The following is a 25,000-nucleotide window of genomic DNA, read 5'->3' on the forward strand; positions in this document are numbered from 1 at the left end:
GGCGAGCTTTTAAAGCAGAGAGGAACAAACCGCCGCAGACCAACATGCACCAGCCCGGGGCACAGTCACCATGCCAACAAGGTAGAAAAAATAACTGGAAATCATTTCAGCAGTTCGTTCTCCTTCTCCCCTTCTACGGTTTGGCCAACTGACAAACCTCTTTACTGTTTTATTGGACATTGGTTCGATGGAGACGGCGCTTCTATCAATATGCACTCGTTGTCCGCGGTGGTTCATTGACTGTTTTTGCAAGTGTGAGAAAGAGAGAGAGATGAAATGGGAGAGAGAGAGAGAGAGATGATGGAGGGTGAAGGAGAAAGAGAATGTGTATGCAAGAGGTGAAAAGATAATGTGTGCGTTGGAGGGAGAGAGGGGTGTGTGTGTGTGTGTGTGTGTGTGAGAGGTGGAGAGAGAGAGGTGTGTGTGTGTGTGTGTGTGTGTGTGAGGTGGAGAGAGAGAGAGGTGTGTGTGTGTGTGTGTGTGTGAGGTGGAGGGAGATGAAGGGTGAAAGAGTGAAAATGAGAGGGAGAGAGAGAGAGAGAGAGGAAGGGAGATAGAGATGGAGGGTGAGGGTGAGGTGAAGGAGAGAGGGGTAGGGCATTGGTTGACCTTGACAAGAGCCTAAATAAATGAAGAGGTGCCTGTCTGCTCCGGGCGTGACGCCCCAGACTTCTCCACAGCATTTGAGTTATTCATGCCACCCCCACCCCCCGCCCCCCCCCCCCTCTCTCCTGCCCTCCCTCCCGCCCCCCTCCGTCTCTATGCTGCCCTGATTAACAATTTAAAACCTGGAAATCAATTTGATCTCCCAGGAGCTCATCCAGATTCAGCCTCACACTCTCTCTCCAACGACACAGTCTGGCCAACATCTCATATCAGCGGTACAACACAGGCAATCTGCCCTGGGCCGCCAGGCCTGACCAATCCCCCCCTGCTCAACAGACATGGAGGGACACGCCCTGTAGGACAGACCAAACTAATCAACCCCTGAACCCATGGAATCAGACTTATTGCACACCTGGAGCAGACCACACCAAATTATTTGGAATATCTTTGAATATATTTGAATTTATTTCCAAAATATATGCAAATATAATCTCTCTCTCATTCTCTATATATAATATAATAAGAGAATAAACAAAGCAACATAGCAAAAAATGCTAGTTTTGACTTCTTGGCTAATGACTTCATTTACTTCCTTACTGTCTCCAGAGTAAATAATCACATATCTTTACTTACATTAAACTGGGATTTGTAGTCAATTAGAGCGCTCCCATGTCACTATTTCACTCAAATTCCTCTCTCCCGTTTCCAAGGAGACACAGCATCCCCATCGGCGATGAGCTCACAAGGACATTCATTACTGAATTCATTATCAAGGGGTGCCTAGAGGGAGGGTGTGTGTATGTGTGTGTGTGTGTGTGTGTGTGTGTGTGTGAAGGTAAAAAGATCAAGGTAAAGAGAGGACATCTACACCTGCCTGTCCAAACACACTGATTGGTTTTCCACACGTGTCATCATCTACCTCAATCCTCTCCACTCATTATCCTGATCCCTGCAGATGAGCACAAGGTGCGGCCTCGTCCCAAATCTATCACACAAACCCTGCCCTTGTCATTTCCACCCTAAACTCCCTAATCCCTTTACAGAGGATTTGCATGTTTCCCACGTCAGGATAAACTCCAGTCGACCCACTCTGGAGCGAGCGAGGGCTCTGCTGTGACGGACAGGGACGGGACCCCCCCGTGAGATGAACCTGGACAGGTGGGACGTCCCGTCAGACCGCAGTGTGACAGAGACAAGAGGACAGCATGGAGAGTTTCAATTGGCCTTCATCACATAGCACACTTCCTGTTATTGTCAGTGGCTTAGTCAGCTTCTCTTCCGCAATGAGGGTACGTTTACCACAGACAGCGCTAGCTAGCTAGCTACATTAGCCTTGCATAGACAGCCAAGTCACGTCGCTAGTAAAAAATCATTTCACTATTTTCATTATTTCCAACTGTTTTTCCCATACGGACAATAGCAGGAAGTACGCTGGTGATGAAAGTCAACATGGTGGACTATACGTTGTGTGGCGTCTTAAGTCCTTATCGGCTGTACACAGGCATGGATGTGGCAGATGGGGGATTATCGTCACATGGGAAATAAGTGAGTGTGTACTTAAAATGAGTGTACTTAATCAAAATCATAGGCCCACTATAGCCCCCTCTGGGGAGGTGCTATAGGACGTCATGTGACAGGCTCTATCATTTCAACGGGGTTCTAAAGGTACCTTGGGATTCTCCATCTTGTGTGTCTCTGCTCTCCTCCTGTGTGTGGGGGGGGGGGTGAAAAATACAGGCTGGGTTTGGTCCTTCTGGTTGTCTTTGAACAACTTAACAACTACAAGAACCACAAGTGCTTAAAGGAAGTACAGTCAAACGACAGGAACCATAAGCGCTTTAAGAGAACCGTACTCTTATCAGGATCTATAGACATCGTTCAAAACAAAGAGGACGGGTTAAGGACGACACGAGCTTAACACATCTACAGGACGAACAAGCAGATGACCACAGGTTAGCGGCACCGGGTCGCAGATGAGAACTCTGACCCTCGAACCAGGAAGCAATGACGCCCCTAGCGCTCGATGGCTGAGAGGAAGACAGGAGACAAGACAATGTCTGCGACAAACGAGGAGAAGGTTTAGATGGGGTTTGATTGGATAAACGACGGCGGTCTGGACGAATGGGAGCTCATGGATGATGACAGACCCCCTCTGATCCCCCCACCTCTGACCTCTGACCCCCATAGGGTTGGACACAGAGATGTGTGACGGACAAAGTTGCACAGAAACACCAAACAGCACAAGCTCAGACAACGGGACGACGCTGTTCCCTCTGAGGCAGACGTTCAGCAGTAAGCGGTCCTGGATGTTACCTTCTATAGGTCACATAGAGAGCAGACACCTAGCAGACACCTAGCAGACAGACAAACACACACCTACACACACACACACACACACACACACACCTACACACACAGACAGACACACACACACACACACACACACAAACATAAACACACACACACACACACACACGCATGAGCGAGCATGAGTGACAATACTTCAGCACAGATGAGACAGTGTCTTAAAGCTGGGACACGTACTATAACAATATACATAATACACAACATCCAGTTATTTTGGACTATTACCAATATCACACTTTAACTATAAGCCCTATAAGTATTGTTGGTAGCAGGCCATATGGAATCCTACTTAAGCTACAATGTTAAGGTGAATGTATGACCTAACAGCAGGGCTATTCCAGGGCAGTAGGTCATGAGAGGAGCCCATGTACTCTATCTGCTCCAGACAGCGCTAGCCGACCAGCCGGCTGGATGACACATGATCCTGGATGAGTCATACACTCCTGCCACAGCTGTTGATTGTCAACAACCCCTTTAAGCTCAACACAAAGGACACGCAAACAAAAGTCACATTGAAAAGGTAGAAGAAAAAAAAGAAAAAGTGCAACTGGATAAATAGGAGTGTATCCTACCTAAGCTGTAGGGTTAGAATTGGAATCAGACCTGCGGGACCAAGTGGACCTACGGTAGGAGTGTGACGAGGATTTCTAACGGTGCTGAAGAGGGTAGAGGTCTACCTACGTAGATGTTGTCATAGAGACTGGTGTATCAGGGGAGGCTGGTGGAGGTAGACATCGGAGGAAGGGTCTCATTGTAATACATAGAATTACATGGAATGAGAAATGGTATCCCGTTCCTCATTCCAGTCCGTGCATTAAAACGAGCCCGTCGTCCGATTTTTCCGACCTCTACCAGCCTCCACTGGTGTCTGTCTAACTCTTACCTGGGAGAGGTTTGAGTTGAACCTACTGTTGGCAGTATGAAGATCTGGGCCAAACCCTTACCTGAGGGAGATGTGGGTGTATGTATGGCTTAGGTATCGGTATATCTATACAGTATAGTCTTAGAAAACAAGGGGTCCAGAAGGGGTTGTTGGCAGAGTAGGGTTTTACCTGCGGGGGGGGGGGGATTTGGGTGTAAAGGTATGGTCAATAACATCTGGGTAAATCAATATACTGTATCTAGTCTCTTACCTGGGGGAGATATCACAGCCTTGCTGCATGAAGGCTCCCAGGGAGAACCAGAGAGAGTTGAAGATGCCGAACTCGTTGGGGGGCTGGTCGCTTGGCGGACCGTCGGTGCCCTCCTCGGGCTCCTCGGTGTGCCACTCGTACGGGCTGAAGCGGCTGACCAGGAAGAGCACCACGCTCACGCCGATGTAGGCGAACACGATGCACATCCAGATCTCGTAGGCCAGCGGGTCCAGGAAGGAGAACACCCCGGGTTTAGACTTCTGGGGCTTCTTGATCATGATGGAGATACCAAGACTCATGAAGGGCTTGGAGAAGTCGATCACCTCCTCCCGGACCAGCGTGATAGTCAATGGGGCCACAGCGATTTCCGCTTTCTGGAGAAGAGAGAAAAAGGGGGTGGTGGTAAAGGAGGGGGGGGGAAATGGGGTGGTGGTAGAGGGGATGAGAGGAAAAGGGGTGGTGGTAGAGGGGAGGAGAGGAAAAGGGGTGCCGGTAAAGGGGAAGGGAGGGGAGGGTGCACTTTAGTTTCGGATGAGTCATCTAGGCTGCTGTTCAAGATAAGAAAACAGCCTTTGTGCAGTATGAATGTGCAGTATGAATTGTCACTTCAGTTGGGGAAGCTGCTCTGAAAATGGATTTACGAAATTAACAATTACTTTACAAGGGCAGATGTTGACGTACACTAAAGCTACCCTTGAAAGAAACGTATAGCCTGTCAAACTAAAGCTGCTTTGGGAAAAACTAGTTCTACTACATCGTAAATACTTTTGTCCAACACACGACAGTCAGTTACAGGAAGATGACAACCTGAACGCTCTGAAGTCACGGGCAGAGATAAAAACAAGTGAGGTGGAACGAGGTGGGGAGACGTGAAACAGTGAGGGAATAAATAGTTCTGACATTCGAAGGTCACGGTCTGGAATAATAGTAACATTTCTATCTTTTTTGCTTCGGAGGGAAAATGTTGTGAGTTGTTACAGTAACTCACTACACTGCTCCACGGCAAAACCCAAAAAATAGTCATTAACAAAAGTGAAAACACGACTACGATCTTTATTGAATTTCACGGCCATAAAGCCACAGCAAAATGTAGTCAAACAATAGTTGTGGAACTACAGGGAATCCCCAACACTGTGAACGACATGACAAGTTGAGCCCCGATCCAAAGCCCCGATCCAAATAACAACACATAAATCAAAGATGCCACAGGTACAGTCACGTACCACAGGATCATCCCAAACGACACTGATCAGCTTTCTAAACTAAGCCCAGAGAGCCCCAGAGACAGACCTCTGTCTCCTTATCACAACCCATCCATTATTCACACATCTATCATTCCCGGCACGCCGGAGCATGCCGATTGCAGGAAAACAGATGAACCGCAATCATCCGTTTCCTCTTCAAGTCAGCCCCTTGTCATTTCATTTGCGGGCCTTTTTTTTCTCTCTGATTGAACACGTCTCCGAATGATCAAGTTAAGAAGAGAGAAGAAGAAGAAGAAATAAAAGAACACTATCCCTTCTAATCCTAGAGGCTTAATTCAAAGGTCGGAAGAATCTGAAGGAGGAGGATAACATAAAAAAAATAAAACACAGTCGGGAGAAATAATGCTTACAACACAAGAAGGCAAAAAGATTGGATACAGCAACCCCCGGCGGGAAGGTCTGGGGGGGGGGGGGGGAAAGCGGCACGTATCGCCTCGCGGCAAATCCACAAACCAGATTATTGTTAGTGACTTAGCAACGTGTGTGACCTCGCCGGGGTGGTAGGGAAGCTCCGGATTAATCCGAGAAATAAATTAAAGTTTTATTACAACAAGCCGACACGTCGGATAGAGAGAGAGAGAGAGAGAGATAGAGAGAAAGAAAGAAAAAAAAAGAAAGAGGAAGAGATACAAATTCCCCTGTACTCGGCATAAAAATGGATGAAGATGACAGGCTTGACTGCATTGAGTATGCATTGAAATACATGACTGTGTGAAAGGGAGAGACCTTCGGAGGTGGCGCGGGCTTTCGCAGGGCGCTGTCAGAAGGTGAGCGGTCACTAAGAGAGGTCTTAGACAGGGAAGTGCTGACAGCTAAGCGCTGAGCTCTCCACTCCCCTGTGAGGTGAGAGAGACAGAAGCTCTCTAAGCCTTCACGCTCACTCACACACACACACACACACACACACACACACACACATTCTGAAGTATTTTCACTCTCTCACTTACACACACACACACACACACACACACACACACACACACACACACACAACCCTAACACAACTCTTATCTCTTGGCATCCTCAGCAGCAGCACCAGTGGCCCACTTAGCTGTGACCCCCCCACCTCAGACCTCCTCTGACCCCACCACCTCAGACCTCCTCTGACCCCCCCACCTCAGAGGCCCTCACACACACACACCTCAGAGGCCCTCACACACCTCAGAGGCCCTCACACCCCCACCGCAGAGGCCCTCACACACACACACCTCAGAGGCCCTCACACACACACCTCAGAGGCCCTCACACACACACCTCAGAGGCCCTCACACACACACACACCTCAGAGGCCCTCACACACACACACCTCAGAGGCCCTCACACACACACACCTCAGAGGTCCTCACACACACACACCTCAGAGGCCCTCACACACACACACCTCAGAGGCCCTCACACACACACCTCAGAGGCCCTCACACACACACACCTCAGAGGCCCTCACACACACACCTCAGAGGCCCTCACACACACACACCTCAGAGGTCCTCACACACACACCTCAGAGGTCCTCACACACACACCTCAGAGGACCTCTTTAACCCACACACCTCTTCCACTTCCCACTTCACTCCCACTCTTTAACCTCAAAATCTCCTTCTGACTGGACACACTGGACGTCCAACGGCTCCCCATCTTATAAAACATCACCTCCACCTCACAGGAAAAAAAAACTTGACATGATACGAATCCACTTCACCTCTTACTCTAAGGCCCAATCCCCATTCCTTTTTCTACCCCTATGGTTCGTTTTCGAGTGCCACTCGATTTTGAGCCAAGGCCTTGGAACAGAGCCACAAGCCATAGTGGTTGAAATCTTTCCCTATGAAATGGTACAACCCTTCAAGACCCTGATATGTCATCAGTAGTATCATAGGAAAGTCAAACAAGTCATCAAATAAAATAGAACAATGCTTCATTATCAGACCATGACAGAATAACGGCTCTCTAACCTGTATGAAACCTGTGCTCCTATCCTGCCAGTCTGCACTGATATAGGACAACAGTGCAACAACTTCGCAGCTGAACTTTAGTTACATTAACGGCGTCATATGCCATCAAATGGAAACATGGAAAAATGCATGACTTACAGGGAGAAGTCCGATGTGACAGGAACACTGGAGAAACAACCGCTGTCCACTGCATTAGTCAACTACATGTCCTTGATGAGTCTCCCGCTCACTGCTCTCCATCAAAAATGGCACACATCGATCAATAATATTACATAATAACAACTGATTGCGGGTTGTTTTGGTTTAATAAGTGCCGCTATACAGCTATATCGTCATATACCATCAAGGGGGGGAAATGTTACATGGAACTAGGTCAAAACGCGCGACTACCATCAGCCTAATGTTAGATAGATATCTTTACATGAAATGTCTACCATCATCCACTGTCAAACGCCACAGGTAATAATTTATTTCTAAATAAACAGGATTGTACATCTCGGAAATGTGAATCGCGCTCCGATGACATGGTGTATATCTATGGGGAGGCTGTGCCTGATGCTTCCGTTGGACTGGGACGCCGGGCGCACAATCAATTGTTGCAGAGGAACAGGATGACTGTCAACCTGTGACAAACGCACAGATATGAGTGCTCCGGTGTCTTGCTTTAGTCTAATGGATGTGCCCAGGTAATAGTTTTGCTATTATTGTCTTCTACTGCTGAGCACCAAAACCCTCAGATCTAAAACTTGGCTGAAGCGCGCTGGAGCGGTGAAACGGTGTATTTCTATGTTAAGCATAGGCACAGCACATCGGCATAATAGCGAATAAATAAATTTGTGGCTGTCTTCCGCATTGAATAGAGCGAAATAAAACTTCTGTAGATGATTCGCAATGCATCCTGGGACAAAGCCATATGGCTCCGAAGCTAGGGCCAATCCCAATTCCCTTTTCTACCCCTATGGCTCGTTTTCGAGTGTCACTCGATTCGAAGGCAAGGCCTTCGAAACGTCACAAGCCCTACCCCTTGAAATCTAAGCCCTATGAATTGGGACAGCCCTTCACGGCGCCTACGTCATCAACAGTGGTTTAGACGCGGTACGGGTGACGCGTTGTGTTGCCGGCGAATTCTCACATCTCCTGTGACCGGAGGAGATAGCAAAGATAGCGGCCGTTAGCATCACAAACACTATGCTAACAACACTATGATAACATCCTCCGTAGTATCTAGGATAAACAGGTTATTTTGATAAACTGGACACATTTTGTGAATATATATGGTTACTTTCTCGCCTGAAAACATATAAAAACTTCATAAAATGACATATTAACACTTGTAGAGCCAAATTACAGATTGTAGCCAATGGCGGCCAAAATTGAGGATTTTATATTTGTAGATGATTCGCAATGCATCCTGGTATCAAGGGGTAGCGTACCCCTAGCCCTTCGAAGCTAGTCTGGTCCTGGAATCGCTCGAAACGAAGTAATAGTTAGCCCTCCCCCTTACCCCTAGCCCTCGATGAAATATGAATTGGGACAGCCCTCCCCCTAAACGTGAACGCGCAAATCGAGCCATAGGGGTGAAAACGAAGGGCTAGGGGTGAATTGGGATTGGCCCCTAGTCTGGTCCTTAAATCGCTCCAAACGAAGCCGTGGATAGCCCTCCCCCTTCCCCCTAGCCCTCGATGAAATATGAATTGGGACACCCCTACCCTAAACGTGAACGTGCAAAACGAAGCCGTAGGGGTGAATTGGGATTGGCCCTAAGTACTAGCTATAACAATGGTAGATGTAAACACATCAGACATATCCATACAGTATGTGACATAGATAGTATACTGTTCAGAGCAGGGGAGGCCTGTGGAGGTTGAAATCAGAGCAACGCCTCATTCTAGTGCATGGAACGGAATTAGGTACGCTATCAAACGTTTGTTATGTTTTATATGTTTAAATATTTGCTTATGTAACTTGTTTCTTGCTTTTATTATTGATTGTCACAATGCTTTTACCTTAAGCAGGCTAATTATTTGAACGACTTTTGCTGTCTCCTGCTTAGGGACTACAGGTGTAAATGAGCATTTCTGCTACAATCCGGCACGTTTACATTTAGTATTTGTTGTACTTGATGTTCATGAACATCCCTATCAAATAAACGAATAATAATAATAACAATAATAATAATCATTTTCTCATTCGGTTCAATGCATTACATTGAGCTCATCCTCTGATTTCCACCTCCGCCGGTGAAGGGCCCCGCCCTCTTACCCCGTACACCAGCTCCCCGACCATGCCGTTCCAGATCTTCGTCTCTGGGTCCCTGGCGCCGTATTTCCCGTCGGGCACGATGGAGATCTTGTACTTGATGCCGATGTGTTTGGCGATCTCCGAGGCCAGGTCCACGCAGTAGCCCTCGTACTGGTCGTTGCCCTCGTACAGCTCCCAGTTCTTCTTCAGCATCACGTAGGGGCCCTCCTACAGAGGGACCACACCACAGAGGACACACACACCGGGTCAAACTGGCAAGCGGACAGACTGGCAGGCACTCACACGCTTGTCCCTCCTCACCAGACACACACAGTGTTGCCAGATGGGATTGTTTTCCCAGGCTAACCACAGGCTAAAAGCTGCCCAGTGTGATCCTAAGTAGCCCAACTGGGCGGGAATACACTCAATCTGGCAACACTGGACACACACCACCACCAGACAGGCCCGTGTGAACCTATGTTGTACACACAGATCTATATACTTACGGTGCACATTGATCAGAGAAGGGAATGATTCTGATTTGATCTGTGGCCCATGACATTCAAATGCATGGATGAGACTAGACTTCGGTGAGTGTCACACATTACATTGACTGTATGTATGCACATCTTTTTCTTTTCTTTTACCTCACAAACACACAATTAAGATGAAACAGATACAATGTATACAGTATTCGTGTGTGTGTGTGTGAGAGAGAGAGAGAGAGAGAGAGAGAGAGAGAGAGAGAGAGAGAGAGAGAGAGAGAGAGAGAGAGAGAGAGAAAATGAGTGAGTGAGAGAGAGTGATTGGTGGTAAGAAATGTTAACGGGGGAAAAGATTTGAGAGAAAGACAGATATCGAGTAGACAAGGGACAAATAGCCTTACATTTTCCTGACTCTACTTAATGTTCCAAAACTTTTAATAAGAAATGGCTAAATTACTAAATCTCTCTGTTCCCCTGCTAATGGCAAAGAATCAATCACCTGATCCGCTGCTGCAAAAGAAAATGAATCTAAATTAAAAACTCCCTCAGCTGACAGCTCTGATGTTCATATAGTCTCTAACAAATTACATCGTCGTGGGAACGGAGCCAAATGTATATCGAGATGGAGCAATTTAATTCTTGATGTCTGCTTGACACTGCCTTGGGCCAGAAGAAGTTAAACCACTGACTGTGTAATCGGGTGAGAAAGCATCTGTTTGGACCTTTATAGACTTACGGCCGCTGAGGGAATGGCCTTTAATACATAATACTGGATCAACAGTATTAACAATGATAGCTTTTCACAGAGGCCCTTTTCCATAGTAAAAAATGAGAATAACGTTTTTTGGCATAAAAAAATACACAGTGGCAGATTTTCAAACGTCTCTACATCCAAGCTCATCATCATCGCTGACAGACTGGTCAATAGTCTCCCACACCCCTACCCTCAGTGGTCAATGAGCTCAATTATGCATTCCATTACACACATACACTGAGAAGGGGGAGAAGTCCGTCTCTACAGCAGATCAAACACCCTATGTGTGTGTGTGTCTGTTCTGTGCATGAGTGTGTGAAAGTGGACATTTCATCAGTTCTGTTATTTGGCCAGTGAATTGACACCAATATACACCTTATATAGACCACAAGATCAGTTTTAAACCCCAAACACACACACACGCACACACACACACCTCAACTTCCCTCTCTGCCCCAGTCATCAGCAACCACTTATGGCACAAATCAAACCTTTATTTTTCACTTGGCTGCGTGACATTCAGAAATTGAGCACATTTCAAGCTTGAGTAAAAAAAGCTATTTCCAAAACGTCCACGGTGCTTTCTCAGCTGTGGTGCTCTCAGCCCCCCAGCTGCTAGACGTGGATAAAAAAAACACAGCATTCAAAGCCTTGTCCTTGAAATGATGTCGGAATGGGTATTTGATGAATGTGAACAATCTCCGAGTCATCTTATTCAGAGACGCATGCTAGCTGAGGTGGATTTACTGTACTGTGCCCTGCTTTTTAAGGGGGTAGCCTAAACCTGTTTCATATGCAAGGCAGAGCCACAGACAGTACCCTACTGTACAAGACAAGATGTGCAGTTCCAAGCAAAAAGCGACATAAAAAAGAAAGAAATCTCATCTGTCGCGACGAGGCATGACACCCTCCACTGAGGAATAATCATTCCTACACTGCGCAAATTGAAGTCTGTCATCAGAAACAGTTTCTGCCTCCACTTGCCTGGCTCTCTCACTTTGTGGTTGTTTGGCCATATGGTGCAGGCCGCACCGATGAAAGCCAGGCCGCTCTGCGAGGCGAATACAAACGGACAACAAACGGAGCTGCCAGCGTGAATGCCAATTTCTGGAGTCGCTCGCTGCGGAGCCTATTTCATCTCCCTCTCGGTTTTGATGTACACCCAAATGCCGTTTTTTTCCGGCATTTTTCCTCTCTCGTCAAATTTTTTTTTTCTTTTTTTTTTTTACTTTCTTGAGAATCTCATTTGCATTCAAGTTTAGTGAGAATCTCATTTGCATTCGTGAGAAGTTTTGCTGCTGGAATGAAACTTCACCTTTTTGGAATCTCATCCATCTCATTCTCCTCTCTACAACTATCGATCGGTTTATCTTATCTGCTCAAGTTGAGGCAATGCATGGCTAAGATAAAGTGTGTTGGCATTTTGGACGAACATATACAGAATAGTCTAATAAAAGCTTACTTAGGGTAGGTTACATAACAGTGGACTAACGATATATAGAGTGCACTAAGAGCAAACACATATTTAAATCGCTACACAACGCAGCCAGCATAGTTAAAATAGAATCATGCTTGATGAAAGCGGTGTATGAGCTGAAATGATCATCATGTATGCATTTGTCTTTCCTAGGCATTGCTTTGGAAGCCCTTATACAGCTCTTAGACATACCCCTATTAAAATATATACAGAACAAGGGGGATTAACGGACAGATTCACAGCAAATGGGGGTCCAATTAGTATAGGCTACATCTTACATGTATAGCAACATTAAACGTTGACCAGCCATAAACACCTGGGATATGCCAGACACAATATTATCATGAGAACATTTGTATCCTTGCTTGAGATTGTTGAGTTTACACATGTATATAGGCCCCCACACACACACACACACACACACACACACACACACACACACACACACACACACACACACACACATACACACACACACACACACACACACACACACACACACACACACACACACACACACACAGGCACACACGCAGGCACCATAACAGATATTCTTGCCACTTTGAGGGAAGGATCCATTATGGACCTATATGTCCACCCATGTTCAATTTCCTTAAGGACATGTTTCCATTGTCTGTGTCTGCTCTTTTTTTTCTTCTTGAAGGGTTCATTTGGTCTCGGATGGGTCCGTCTCTGGCTTTCAGTGTCTCTAAAATGTGTTCAATTACAACGGTTGCTGTGTCTCTCTCTCTCCGTTGCCCAGAGTCTTTAGGGGGTTCATTTTGGCTCTGGCTGTGTCCGTCAGTCTCTCAATAAGGGCTTTTTCATTTGGGCTCTGCTTGTATCCAACTGTGGCTCAGTTTCTTATAATGGGGTTCCTCACCAGGGGCTGAAAAGAGGGACGATTCTGCTGAATTATGATTCTCCAATCTCAGTCCTTCCCTCCTGTACTCAACTCTTTAAAAAAAGAAAACTGTGTTCTCCATATCCTTTATCTATTAAGCCAGTTTGCTCTCAGAAACACAGTGTACACTACTAACCATTTCACATTCCATGCAACGGACGAGCCTTTTTTTGGTGAGGTGCGTGGTGCAGTTTATGAACAGATCTGATGTGATGTGGTTTAATCAGTGTCAAGTAAAAAAAAAAGAAAAAGAAGGGAATCCAAACATAAAGCAAACGTAGCAAACAAGAAACCATTATCACACCCAAGAGTGTCAATTGGGTCCTGAGAGGTTCTGTTCTGGCCAGCTTAATGTGAACAAGACCTCTAGTGAAAGGTACTCAGTGTGTGGGGGGGACGTCACCTTCTGACATGGCCGGCACACGTCAGCCCAGGGTGTCAGAAAAACAAAGCTCAGAGCGCCAAGCAGCACGGTACAGTAATAGGTTCTGACCCAGCCTGTGGCCACGTTGATTGGCAGGTCTTAAAATGTGGGAGTAGCTGGCATTGGCTGGAATCCAGAATGCAGCTCATGCACTTTATAAAAGGGGCCAGTCGCTAGACATGACAGGTTACTGGCACTTACAATGACATTTCCTTACAATGGCCATCTCCATCATCGCTTTTAAATGTTGTGCAAATGTCAGTGGGGTGAATGTGTTTTTTTAAAACCCTGCCCTAAACTGACAGTGAGGAGTGCCTGACGGAGGGTTGGCAGGTGTGTGTGTGTGTGTGTGTGTGTGTGTGTGTGTGTGTGTGTGTGTGTGTTGTGTGTGTATAGAACGGTAAGGGCTTCTTACCATGATGGTGGTCACTACCACAGTCCTGTTCTCCATGACGTTGGACTCGTTGGGATGCAGGGCTTCATTCTGGATCAGAACCAGCTTGTCTGCATCATTCCAGTAACCAAACTGGAGAGGAGAGGACAAGTCAATGACTTTGCTCAGTGTGTGTGTGCGTGTGTGTGTGTGTTGTGTGTGTGTGTGTGTGTGTGTGTGTGCGTGTGTGTATGTCTGTATGTAGACAGCATGTCATTGTATGTAACTGTCATGTATGTATAAGTACGCTATGTGTGTGTGCGTGTGTGTATGTCTGTATGTAGACAGCATGTCATTGTATGTATAAGTACGCTGTGTGTGTGTGTGTGTGTGTGTAGTGTGTGTGTGTGTGTGTGTGAAACATACATCTGTACAATAGGATGACAGTTAGAGAATGAGGAGGTTCAGTAGGTGAGTGCTGCTGCCATGGAGGGAACAGGCAGGCGGGGGTGATGTGGTTTGCTGAGGGCCAGATGATTGACGAGCTCGGGGGGGATCGGCCCCCCTGTCCTGACAGGACCCCTACCGTGAGCAGCCAGCCAGCGGGCAGGCCCAAGCACCCTGCTGATTGATGAACAACTCCCCCCCCCCCCCCCCCCTACCCCACACCTTCTCCCCCTCCCCCCCCCCTCCCCCACACCTTCTCCCCCTCCTCCCTCCTTGGCCCCCCGCCACTTCACTTCTTTCTCTCTCTTTCTCTCTCTCTCTCTCTCTCTCTACTTCTCTATCTCGTAACAGTGGCGGGGACGTTGGCCAGCGGTCTCGCACACACAAGCTACTTCAATATCCTGTAACTATACGCACCGTAATACACACAGCATCCATCATCTCTGGAACGTGGGGCTACTTAGCATAATGTAAACAGCCGCCAAGGAAACACAAACCCTGCATCTCTTAACCTAAATCCTAGCAGCACGTTTAGCCATTTTTTTCCCTCCACGACTCAACATACAGACTTCTAATACAAACAGTACGGGTCGGAGAGACATGAACCCGAAAATGAAGATAATAAGCCTGGAGATGATGTTCACTTTAGCTCATCATATAGAAATCGATCAACTCAGTACTGTTATCAGGGAACTCAGGAGTAATGCACTTGGTTTTGTTTGTTCCACCCCCCCACCCCCCCTCCCCCTCCCCCCAGCACCAAGAGGACGATACAGCAGCAGGCTCCTAACGAACAGCTTGCATTGACACAGAAAATTTTAAAACGTACAATATCGTTAGCCTCATAGCATAATTGCCTAAGTCATATTTTGGCCAAATTGAGATGTCTGTCTAACTCTACTCTCCTAACACTGCTGATTCACTGTGCATTATTGCCTATGCCGTCAGCCTATCAGAATGCTTGTTACATTCCAAAATCACTATCCGCCCAAGTCATCATTTTTGACACAACATACAAAGATGGCTCGGCTGACCACAAGTGAAGCATGACTTAGGCAATTATGCTATGAGGCTAACGATATGCAAAAGACAAATTATAGTCGCAAATGTGTGCATATCCATGAAAAAAGAAGAAGAAAATAAAGAATTAAACATGGAACTGTTACCTAAAGGCTGAACCTCCGCCACAACAGACGACGCTCTCTATCGATCAAAACAACACTCGCCACTGAACGTTCCTTATCTCCTTCTCATTCCTTGATTAGTTTTTTTTTTTTCATCATTGCCATTGATGGCCACTCAAAATAGTGAAAATACAACCTCTCATCTGTTATCAGACTTAGCTGAGGTGCTGGAGCTGAAGAGTGTCAAATAGAGTGCAAAAAAAGCAGCATCCCCACACCATTGATGGCCCACTCAAATCAACACACTGGACCTTTCTAATCATGACAGTTAGATGTGGTAGGACTGAGTTTTGGTGGAGGTACGTAAGAGGGCTGTGATCGTAGAGGGACACAGTGATCACCCTTAGTATCTCACACCTTTGTACTTGTAGAAACCTATGGTGGAGCGACAATGAAACATCTTGGTGTAAATCTTACCCTCCTGGGTCCGTTGTTCTTCAGCTCAAACACGTCCATGGTGTAGTTGACCCTGCGCCCATAGTGGTCAAACTGGACATTACCTGTTAATCCCTGCAGGCGGACCTGGGCATGGGGGGAAGAGAGCACACTTAACACTAGAACAGTTTAACACTAGAACAGTTTAACACTAGAACACATTTAACACTAGAACAGTTTAACACTAGAACACATTTAACACTAGAACAGTTTAACACTAGAACACATTTAACACTAGAACAGTTTAACACTAGAACACATTTAACACTAGAACACATTTAACACTAGAACACATTTAACACTAGAACAGTTTAACGCTAGAACACATTTAACACTAGAACACATTTAACACTAGAACAGTTTAACACTAGAACACATTTAACACTAGAACAGTTTAACGCTAGAACACATTTAACACTAGAACACATTTAACACTAGAACAGTTTAACACTAGACTAGAACACATTTAACACTAGAAAACATTTAACACTAGAACACATTTAACACTAGAACAGTTTAACACTACAACACACTTAACACTAGAACACATTTGACCTTGTGAGTATGCTCCTTTCATGACTTTTCTTAGATATGTGCGTTCTACCACCCAGTATCCTTACATTTTCAAAATCAGGATAAGCTAGTATGAAGCTATTTTGCAGTGTTTCTGTGTAAGAGGCAGGCTAATTTACAAGGCGGCCAACTAATGGTCCTTGTGTGTAAATAGCATTGTAAAGACTAAAGGCCAATGCACACGGCGTGCAATTTTTGTCGCCAGACAACATTCGATTGCAATGCACACGGCGTGCGATGCAATTTTGTTGCACCGCAAAATTCAATTTTCAACTCACACCATTGAAGTCTATGAGAAAATCATAACAAATCTCATCCCAATGCACACGGCGTGCAACGCAATTTTGTCGCACCACAACATTCCATTCTCAATTGTTACTTTATTGTTACGTAGTCGGACCAGGCAGGCTGATTACAATAGGCTCTACCAATATTGCTTGCCTTGCTTCCACAATTTCTACAAGATACAACTGGACATATTGTGATAAAATATGTGGGTCCCCTGATTTAGGGGTATTGGTAAAATGTCAGGAGAGGGAGCGCACAAAACACACAGCCAGAAAGATGTATTATAAAAGCCACTTTATTATTATGGGCAGAGGTGTCAAGTAACGAAGTACAAATACTTCGTTACCTTACTTAAGTAGACATTTTGGGTATCTATACTTTACTGGAGTAATTATTTTTCAGCCGACTTTTTACTTCTACTCCTTACATTTTCACGCAATTATCTGTACTTTCTACTCCTTACATTTTAAAAATAGCCTTGTTACTCCGATTTCATTTCAGCTTGTTTTCATTACAGCTTTTCATCGTAAAAAAAAACACACACAAAAAAAACTATCCAGATAAGTCGCGCCATCCGGATAGAGTGAATTTGATTGTGGTTGGATGAGAAGTATAAACATTATACCATTCCGACACCCTATTGGTTTGTACGAGATGCATTCCATCTGCTGCACATGACACAAATCACACTCCAGCAAGGAAAGCAGATGTATGTAGCCAAAGATGTCCGTGACCGTGCCAGAGACTCAAAATAACAGCGAAATGTCCCAACCAAGTACCAGCATCAACCAGGTTGATAGCCAGGAAGATCAGCCAACCCTTCAAAGCGCTTTGAGTTGCATTTCATGTACGAAAGGCGCTATATAAATAAAGCTTTACTTACTTACTTACTTACTTCTCCATCCCTGGCCGTACCTGGAAGAATTTTTTGAAATGGTTGGATGCAAAAACAACTCCTTTCGAATGCGCTGCAAGCTCTGCGCACCCAAGTACCACGAGCTAATGGCCTTCAAAAACTCACCGTCTAATTTGAAAAAGCATATTGAGGTAAGCTGAAAGTTTGTTATTATCAGTCGACATTTTGTAGTAACCTAGTAACGTACTAATGGTAAATTTGCAATGTTTGCTATGGCTAAGAACATGCCATGGTTTGCTTGCTAGCAGTAGGCTATGATTCAATGTTTCATTTGTAATCCTTCATGTGTTGAGGTCGGAGTTTTACCGTGTTTGTTGCTGTAAAGAGTTAATTATGTTCCCACGGGAGAAGAAATGTGCGCGGTGTGTGCCATTAACAATAATGTTACTTTTCAGTCATGCCAGCAGCTGCTTGTGGTCCTAAAACGGCTTTAAGTGGCAATATTCTGGTCTGCTCAACATAATTGCATAGACCAGTGAAACTGCTCCCTAACTTGTAGTCTGACCTCCATTCATGAACTTCCAGCGTGACATTTAATACAGCGGAAGTCCTAGATAGTCTCAGCTTGTGGTTTGAGAGAAATAATATGAATCTCAATCTGTGCCTGTGCATTCATTTTCTCCACAGAAGAAACACCCCACTCGTCTAGAGAGGTACACGCAACTTTCTTCAACAGCCCTCAAAAGGAAGTAATCCACTGAAGGTTCTTTGACCCCACCCTCCAAACAAACCAAGCTGTGGGAGGCTCGAAGAGTGTCCCAGGCAAGTGTGGATGAAGTAGTCCTCAAATTCATTGTCCAAGGCTTGCACCCACCACACATTGTTCAGCAACAGGGCTTCATTGAGCTTGTGCAACATCTTCAGCCAAATACAAATGTCATGATGCGTAATACTGTTGTTAACAAAGTCACAAAGGCCTCTGTTGAAATGAAAAGAAAACTGAAAGCTGCCCTTAGTGAAATTGAGTTCATAGCAACAACAACAGACTGCTGGACGGCACACCGTCGCGGTTTCATTGGTGTCACTGCGCACTGGTTTAACCCCCAGACCATGCAGAGATCCTGTGCTGCCCTGGCATGCAAGCAACTTAAAGGGTCACATACCTTTTCTGCCCTGGCTGGTGCCCTAAATGATATTCACACAGAATTCAATGTCAGAGAGAAGATCGTTCGCACTACAACTGACAACGGATCAAACTTCCTGAAAGCCTTCAGAGTTTATGGGCAGACTGACGAGAACAACAATGCTGAACCTGTAGGAGAGGGTGATGGAGAAGAGGATGATGGTGGCCAAAATGATGATAACGATGAAGAAGAGGAAAGCCTTGAGGGTGTTGAATTTGTTGATGCCGGAGCCCTGTTGGAAGAAGATGACTACTTAGAATACCAGCTACCCAAGCACCATCGCTGCGCCTGCCACCTCCTCAATTTAGTGTCCACAGTTGATGCTTCAAAAGCAGAGGTCAACCCACTGTACAAGCGCGTGTCAAGGTCCACATTTTCCAAATGCTCTAGTCTGTGGAATAAAAGTTCAAGATCAACCACCGCATCTGAAGTAATTGAAGACCACTGCAAACTCCAACTCGTAAGGCCTGTTGCTACAAGGTGGAATTCACTCTTCTCAGCCGTAGAAAGAATAGTGAGAATAACACGAGAACAAGGCGAGGGAGCCCTTGCAGCTGTCTGCAGTGAACTAGATACACCCAAGTAAGTGCTTGTTTTTCTGCCTTACAGTTAATGAAGTGATTAACAATAGATTAAGTCACAGTTTTATACTTGGAATACTGTAGAACACGTATGCACTATGCCAATATGCAGTCCCCATATTTACTATGAATGTGATTTGTAGCAACACAACTTCATTTCTAAAAGTCTCAGATGACAATATTTTTCCTTTTTAATGATCAGTTCCTCCAGTTGAAGGTGCTACATCAAGTAGACTTAATGTTACATGTTGTGTTTTTCTCTTCTTCTTTGTACAGGTTTACTCCAGTGGAACTTGCATTTCTTGCAGAATATGCGAAGACAATGAGCCCAGTTGCAAAGGCACTGGATGTTCTTCAGGGAGAAACCAGTGTGCAGATGGGATGGTTGGTCCCCACCATAACTCTGCTAAGGACCAAGCTACAGCACCTTCAAGTCGCCTCCAAGTTCTGTGAGCCTTTGATTGCAGCACTTCTTTCAGGCCTTGAGAAACGCTTCGGAGAGATGCTTGCAGATCCAGAACTGATAGCCGCAGCCATTCTAGTTCCCAAATTTAAGACCTGTTGGACAAGTGACGAAAATATCCTCAAACTTGGTAAGTGTCTCACTTCCGCTTAATATGTGTAATTTCTATGAAGACAGTGAAATTAGTTTGAAATTACATTTAATGACACACACACACACACACACACACACAACACTATCCAATACACAGTTACAATACTGCCTAGTCTAAATTGTCATGATTTTTGTTTTTTATTCCACAGGCCTTCACTATATCAGAAGCCACTTGGACTGTCAGGCCGAGAAACACTTCAGTGAGGGCTCCCAATCGTCTGAGGAAGAGGACTTCTTTTCCTCCTTGAAGAAGACCGGCCCTCTTGAAACGTCCCAGCAGTTGGATGCGTACCTGGGGTGCCCAGGAGACACACTAGAGGTACTGAAGACCTTCCCAGCTGTGTGCCAGCTATCACTCAAACTTAATACGGGACTCCCTGCCTCAGCAGCCTGTGAAAGACTGTTTAGTGTCGCAGGGCTGATCTTCAGGCCAAAAAGAGCATGCATTGGCTCAAAGAACTTTGAGAACCTGCTGCTTTTGCGGCTGAACAAAGCTTATTGGTAACTCTGATGCTGATGTAGATTGTGTGTATGTGTGTGTTTTTTCAGGAAATATTGAATCACTACTTTGTTATGGTTTGTATGGTTTTGCCCTCACAGTTCCAATAAAGGCTATTGACTTTTGACTTTTGACGTTTGACTTTTTGCACCATTACAATACTTAGGCAACTAGTCATCATATCTTCCGTGTTCACATGTTAATGCTCAGTAGTACACATATGGTTCTTTAATGTATTTGCATTGTACTAAAATGTGTTCATTTTCAATGGGCATAAATGCATCTGAAACAAGTGCATCCCAAATTTTTCAACATTAACATTTTAATAATAACATAATAGTCATTATGGCCTTTAGAAAAAAAAAATTTGGGGGGGGAGGTGGGGTAGTGCACTATAGGCCCCTGTGGCGTGGCCTAAGCTTTTGTCCTTAATGGCATTTTTTTCCCCTTACATTACTTTTACTTTTATACTTTAAGTAGTTTTGAAACCAGTACTTTTATACTTTTACTTGAGTAGAAAGCTTGAGTTGATACTTCAACTTCTACAGAAGTCTTTTTAAACCATAGTATCTATACTTCTACTTGAGTAATGAATGTGAATACTTTTGACACCTCTGATTATGGGCGATGATCAGGCAGACATAGATTCGGAGGACGGAGACAGTCCAACATCTAGCTATTCGCCCCTAGGACTCAACTTCCACAACTGATCATGCATCTCAATTAATCATCATAAATATACAGTAGTACAAATTCATCTCATTCAAATAATCATAGGCCTATAAATAAGACAAACATTGGACATATTGGCTGAATAGTAAATAATTAAAAGGGCACGTAACTCGCCGGGTATTTGAGACCCCCCGTGGGGTCTGAGCGGTGCACTGCGTCCAACCGATGAGGCTCAATATGTAAGTCCGTCTGGCTGACGATTGTTCCTGCGTTCACGCTACAATATTGTGCCTACATGCTCGATTGTTATTATTATGTAATATAGGTGTCTTGTATGTGAGATGGGCCGTGTAGCTATGTGGCATGACACGGAAATAAATCATGCATGCAGTAATTCGTAGAGCTAGTAATGTGTATAGTGGCAGCTGATGGGGATGTTCATATCTTGCCCTTGACTGTCAAACCTTTAAAATAGATGATTGCTCCATCCACAATTGAAGATGTCAGGTTGACTGGTTGACAAGTTATGAGCTTTTCGTCATCCATTTCATCCATTCAGGTTACCGGTAAATTACATACACGTAGTCTACGTACAGTAGAGTAAATATTAATTTTGGGTTGCCAGATGTCCGGTTTTCAGTGGACAGTGTCTATCCGCTTGTTAAGTCGTGACGTGTTTCCGGGTCCCAACGTTGGCTGAGGCGCTGTCTTCGAAATGGAGAAATAATAATAATAATAAATTATATTTATATAGCGCTTTTCCGAGGCTCAAATACCCTGACAATATGGAGAAAACGGGAAAGTGCTGTGTCCCTTGTTGAATGAATAGATCCGAGTCTAAAAAACGATTAAACTGTCATTCTACCGCTGTAGTTCAGAGGTACTCTGGTGCGGAGAATTTCTGGTTTGGACCCGGAAATAGTTAAACGTCACTTTTGACGTCAGACTTAACAAGCGGTATCAATTTGGCTGGTTATTCAGTCGTGCTAGATTAGAAATCTGGCAACCCCGTGCTATCGTAGATCTTTGAGTAAACTAATATAATATATATAGTATAGTATATATTATAAGTATAAATAACGTTACTTGCTCAAAGATTTACGATAGCCTTTTTGGCTGCACAGTACAAAATACAAATAACAACAATGATAATACTTTTTTAGTAATATTTTATTCACATGTAAATATATGCCATCATGTTAAATAACTTAATACCCTCCCTAAAGCACGTATTTCATCAAAAACAAAACCAACATATTCATAAGAATTCAGGTATACAAAGTTATAGATACATTCACTGAAAAAGCTTAATGTCAAGCCCTGACAACACTATATTTGTACTTTGAAATTGCATGTATGTATTATGTATGTTACACTAATGTTTTTCAAACTACTGTTACAATTAATTTGGTTCTGTTTGTATTGGAAGCTGTTATTAAACAGTTTATAACAGTACAGTACCCTAATAGACTAGTGTTTTGATGCTATCTCCAAAATGTCTCCGCTCCGCCTCCAATCTCTCCCAGATCCACCACAAACTCCTGTCTGTTCAACCTGAAGTAAGTTGTCTGGAGCGGTCCTCCTGTACACTAAGGCCTCAACTGTTGACCAAGTTGAACTCTCATTTCATTGTGAGACTGCAGAATCTCGTAGTCCCACAACCAACCGCCTCCTTTTTACGTTATGGAAAATTAGTTGATGCTCAGCAAGCTAGCTGTCTATGACCGAAAGACGCGTGTAAAATGTATGCTCCAGTCTCTCTCCCCGTTATGAGTGACTCAATTAATTTAGATAGACCAGTTGAAGTTTTCCCAATTGTCCCATTGTGATGCAATAATCCGTCGCACCACAAACTTTTACAAAATTTGACAGTGCGACAAAACTTGCACGCCGTATACTTTGTCCCATTCAAAACTATTTAATTTAATTTTAAAATTTAATGGAATCGAATTTTCGCGGTGCGAATAAAATCGGGGCCGTGTGCATTGGGATGAGGTTTTCTCATAGACTTCCATTCAAACTTCAAAATCGAATTTTGTCCGCGACAAAAATCGCACGCCGTGTGCATTGGCCTCTGTTTGCTGTATGCTCATTGATGTTTTGATTTTTAATAATGACGTTTTACTGTGCTGCAAAAAAAAAGCTATAGGATAAGACGTTCGAGTCAGAGCCATTACACAGCAGTGCACGTCACAAACACAAAGTACTGTCCACCTGTCCACTGTTCTCCTGTTTAGGGTTTTCAATCATGTTGGCAGCTAACAACGATCATGCACCGGTCGCTATAAAAACCAACGGTACTCCTCTCTTCCTCCATCTCACCCCTCTACCCTCACTCTCCTCTTCTACCTACCCATGCTTTCTCTTTTCCTTCTTCTCCTCGCCTCCTTTCCTCCCTCCTTTCACCCCCCCCCCCCCTTCCCATTACCACTTTCGTGGCGCTTTCTCAGTTATGTCATAAATCGACTCTCGGAAAAACACGACAACGCTCTCGGACACGACGCAGACAGACGGCATTGACAGACACACACAGTCCTGTCTTGAGTAACACGAAAATACCACATATGCAAATCTGACAGCTGCCAGGGGAAACCCCCCCCTCCCCCCCTCTCTCTCTCGACTTCAGTACGTAAGCATCTGAATCTCAATGGGAATATCTGCAGTCTGCTTCTCCCAGCCAGGGGAGCAGTCAGCCTCACCTGTTTGAGAGTGCGCTCCATGTCGATGCCCTGGTTCCAGGGAGCCGCCGGGTTGGCCAGACAGTCCCCCGCGTTCCCCCGCCGAGAGATGTCCACCTTCTGCCTCCGCAGGTTCCTGAAGGCCTCCGCCATCACCATCACCCCGTCATAGGTCAAAGCAGAGGTGTACTGGGGGAGGGGAGGGGACAAGGGTTATTAGAAGGAGGTGTGTGTGTGTGGGAGGGTGTGTGTGTGTGTGTGTGTGTGTGTGTGTGTGCGTGTGTGCGTGTGTGTATGTGCATGTGCGTGTGTGTGTGCGCGTGGGATTGTGCGTGTGTGTGTGTGTTTGTGTGTGTGCGTGTGTGTGTGTGCGTATGTGCATGTGCGTGTGTGTATGTGCATGTGTGTATGTGTGCGGCGCGTGCGCGTGTGTGTGTGTGTGTGCGTGTGCGTGTGAGTATGTTGAGTGTCCTATGCTGATGCAGCTACTAATGTTTGTGTTCAAGAATTTTATTGTAAAATGTGAACGCAAATAAAGATACAAAAATGTGCGTGTGTGTGTGTGTGTGTGTGTTTGTGTGTGTGACCATGAAGGCCTCTGCCATCACCCTGCTGTAGGTCAGAGCAGAGGTGTACTGGAAAAGATGAGAGGAGAAGGGTTATTAGAAGGATGTGTGTGTGTGTGTGTGTGTGTGTGTGTGTGTGTGTGTGTGAGATGTAGAGACGGGGCCAGTGAGCAGGGGATACTGTGCAGGGGAGACAGAGAGGGGTTCAGCAGAGCGTTGCAGATGGGGGGAGTCGCTGCTCACAGCAGCTTGTCATGGCTCATATGAGGAGCAGGAGGAGGAGGAGGAGGAGGAGGAGGAGGTGGAGGAGGAGGAGGGTGGTGAGTCAGAGGGAGGGAGGGAGGCACGGCTGGTGGCACAGCAGAACGGGAAATAGTCCTACTGACTCCACTGATTGGAAGCCTCCTATCTCTCTCCCCCCCCCCCCTCTCTCTCTTTCT

General features: G+C 45.2%; 1 protein-coding gene across 1 annotated transcript in view; it reads right to left on the bottom strand.

Moving 5' to 3' along the window:
- Positions 1–25,000, bottom strand: part of gria4b (glutamate receptor, ionotropic, AMPA 4b) — a gene marked incomplete at both ends in the record, with an annotated part of 98,112 nt that overhangs the window by 13,825 nt on the left and 59,287 nt on the right. The window contains 5 exons of the mRNA XM_080528819.1: positions 4,107–4,480; positions 9,586–9,792; positions 14,024–14,134; positions 16,030–16,134; positions 24,016–24,183. Of these exons, the coding sequence (XP_080384945.1) occupies positions 4,107–4,480; positions 9,586–9,792; positions 14,024–14,134; positions 16,030–16,134; positions 24,016–24,183 (965 nt within the window). The remainder of the gene's footprint in view (positions 1–4,106; positions 4,481–9,585; positions 9,793–14,023; positions 14,135–16,029; positions 16,135–24,015; positions 24,184–25,000) is intronic.

The sequence above is a fragment of the Nansenia antarctica genome (assembly GCF_963989245.1).
Source record: "Nansenia antarctica genome assembly, chromosome: 4".
NCBI classification, from domain to species: domain Eukaryota; kingdom Metazoa; phylum Chordata; class Actinopteri; order Argentiniformes; family Microstomatidae; genus Nansenia; species Nansenia antarctica.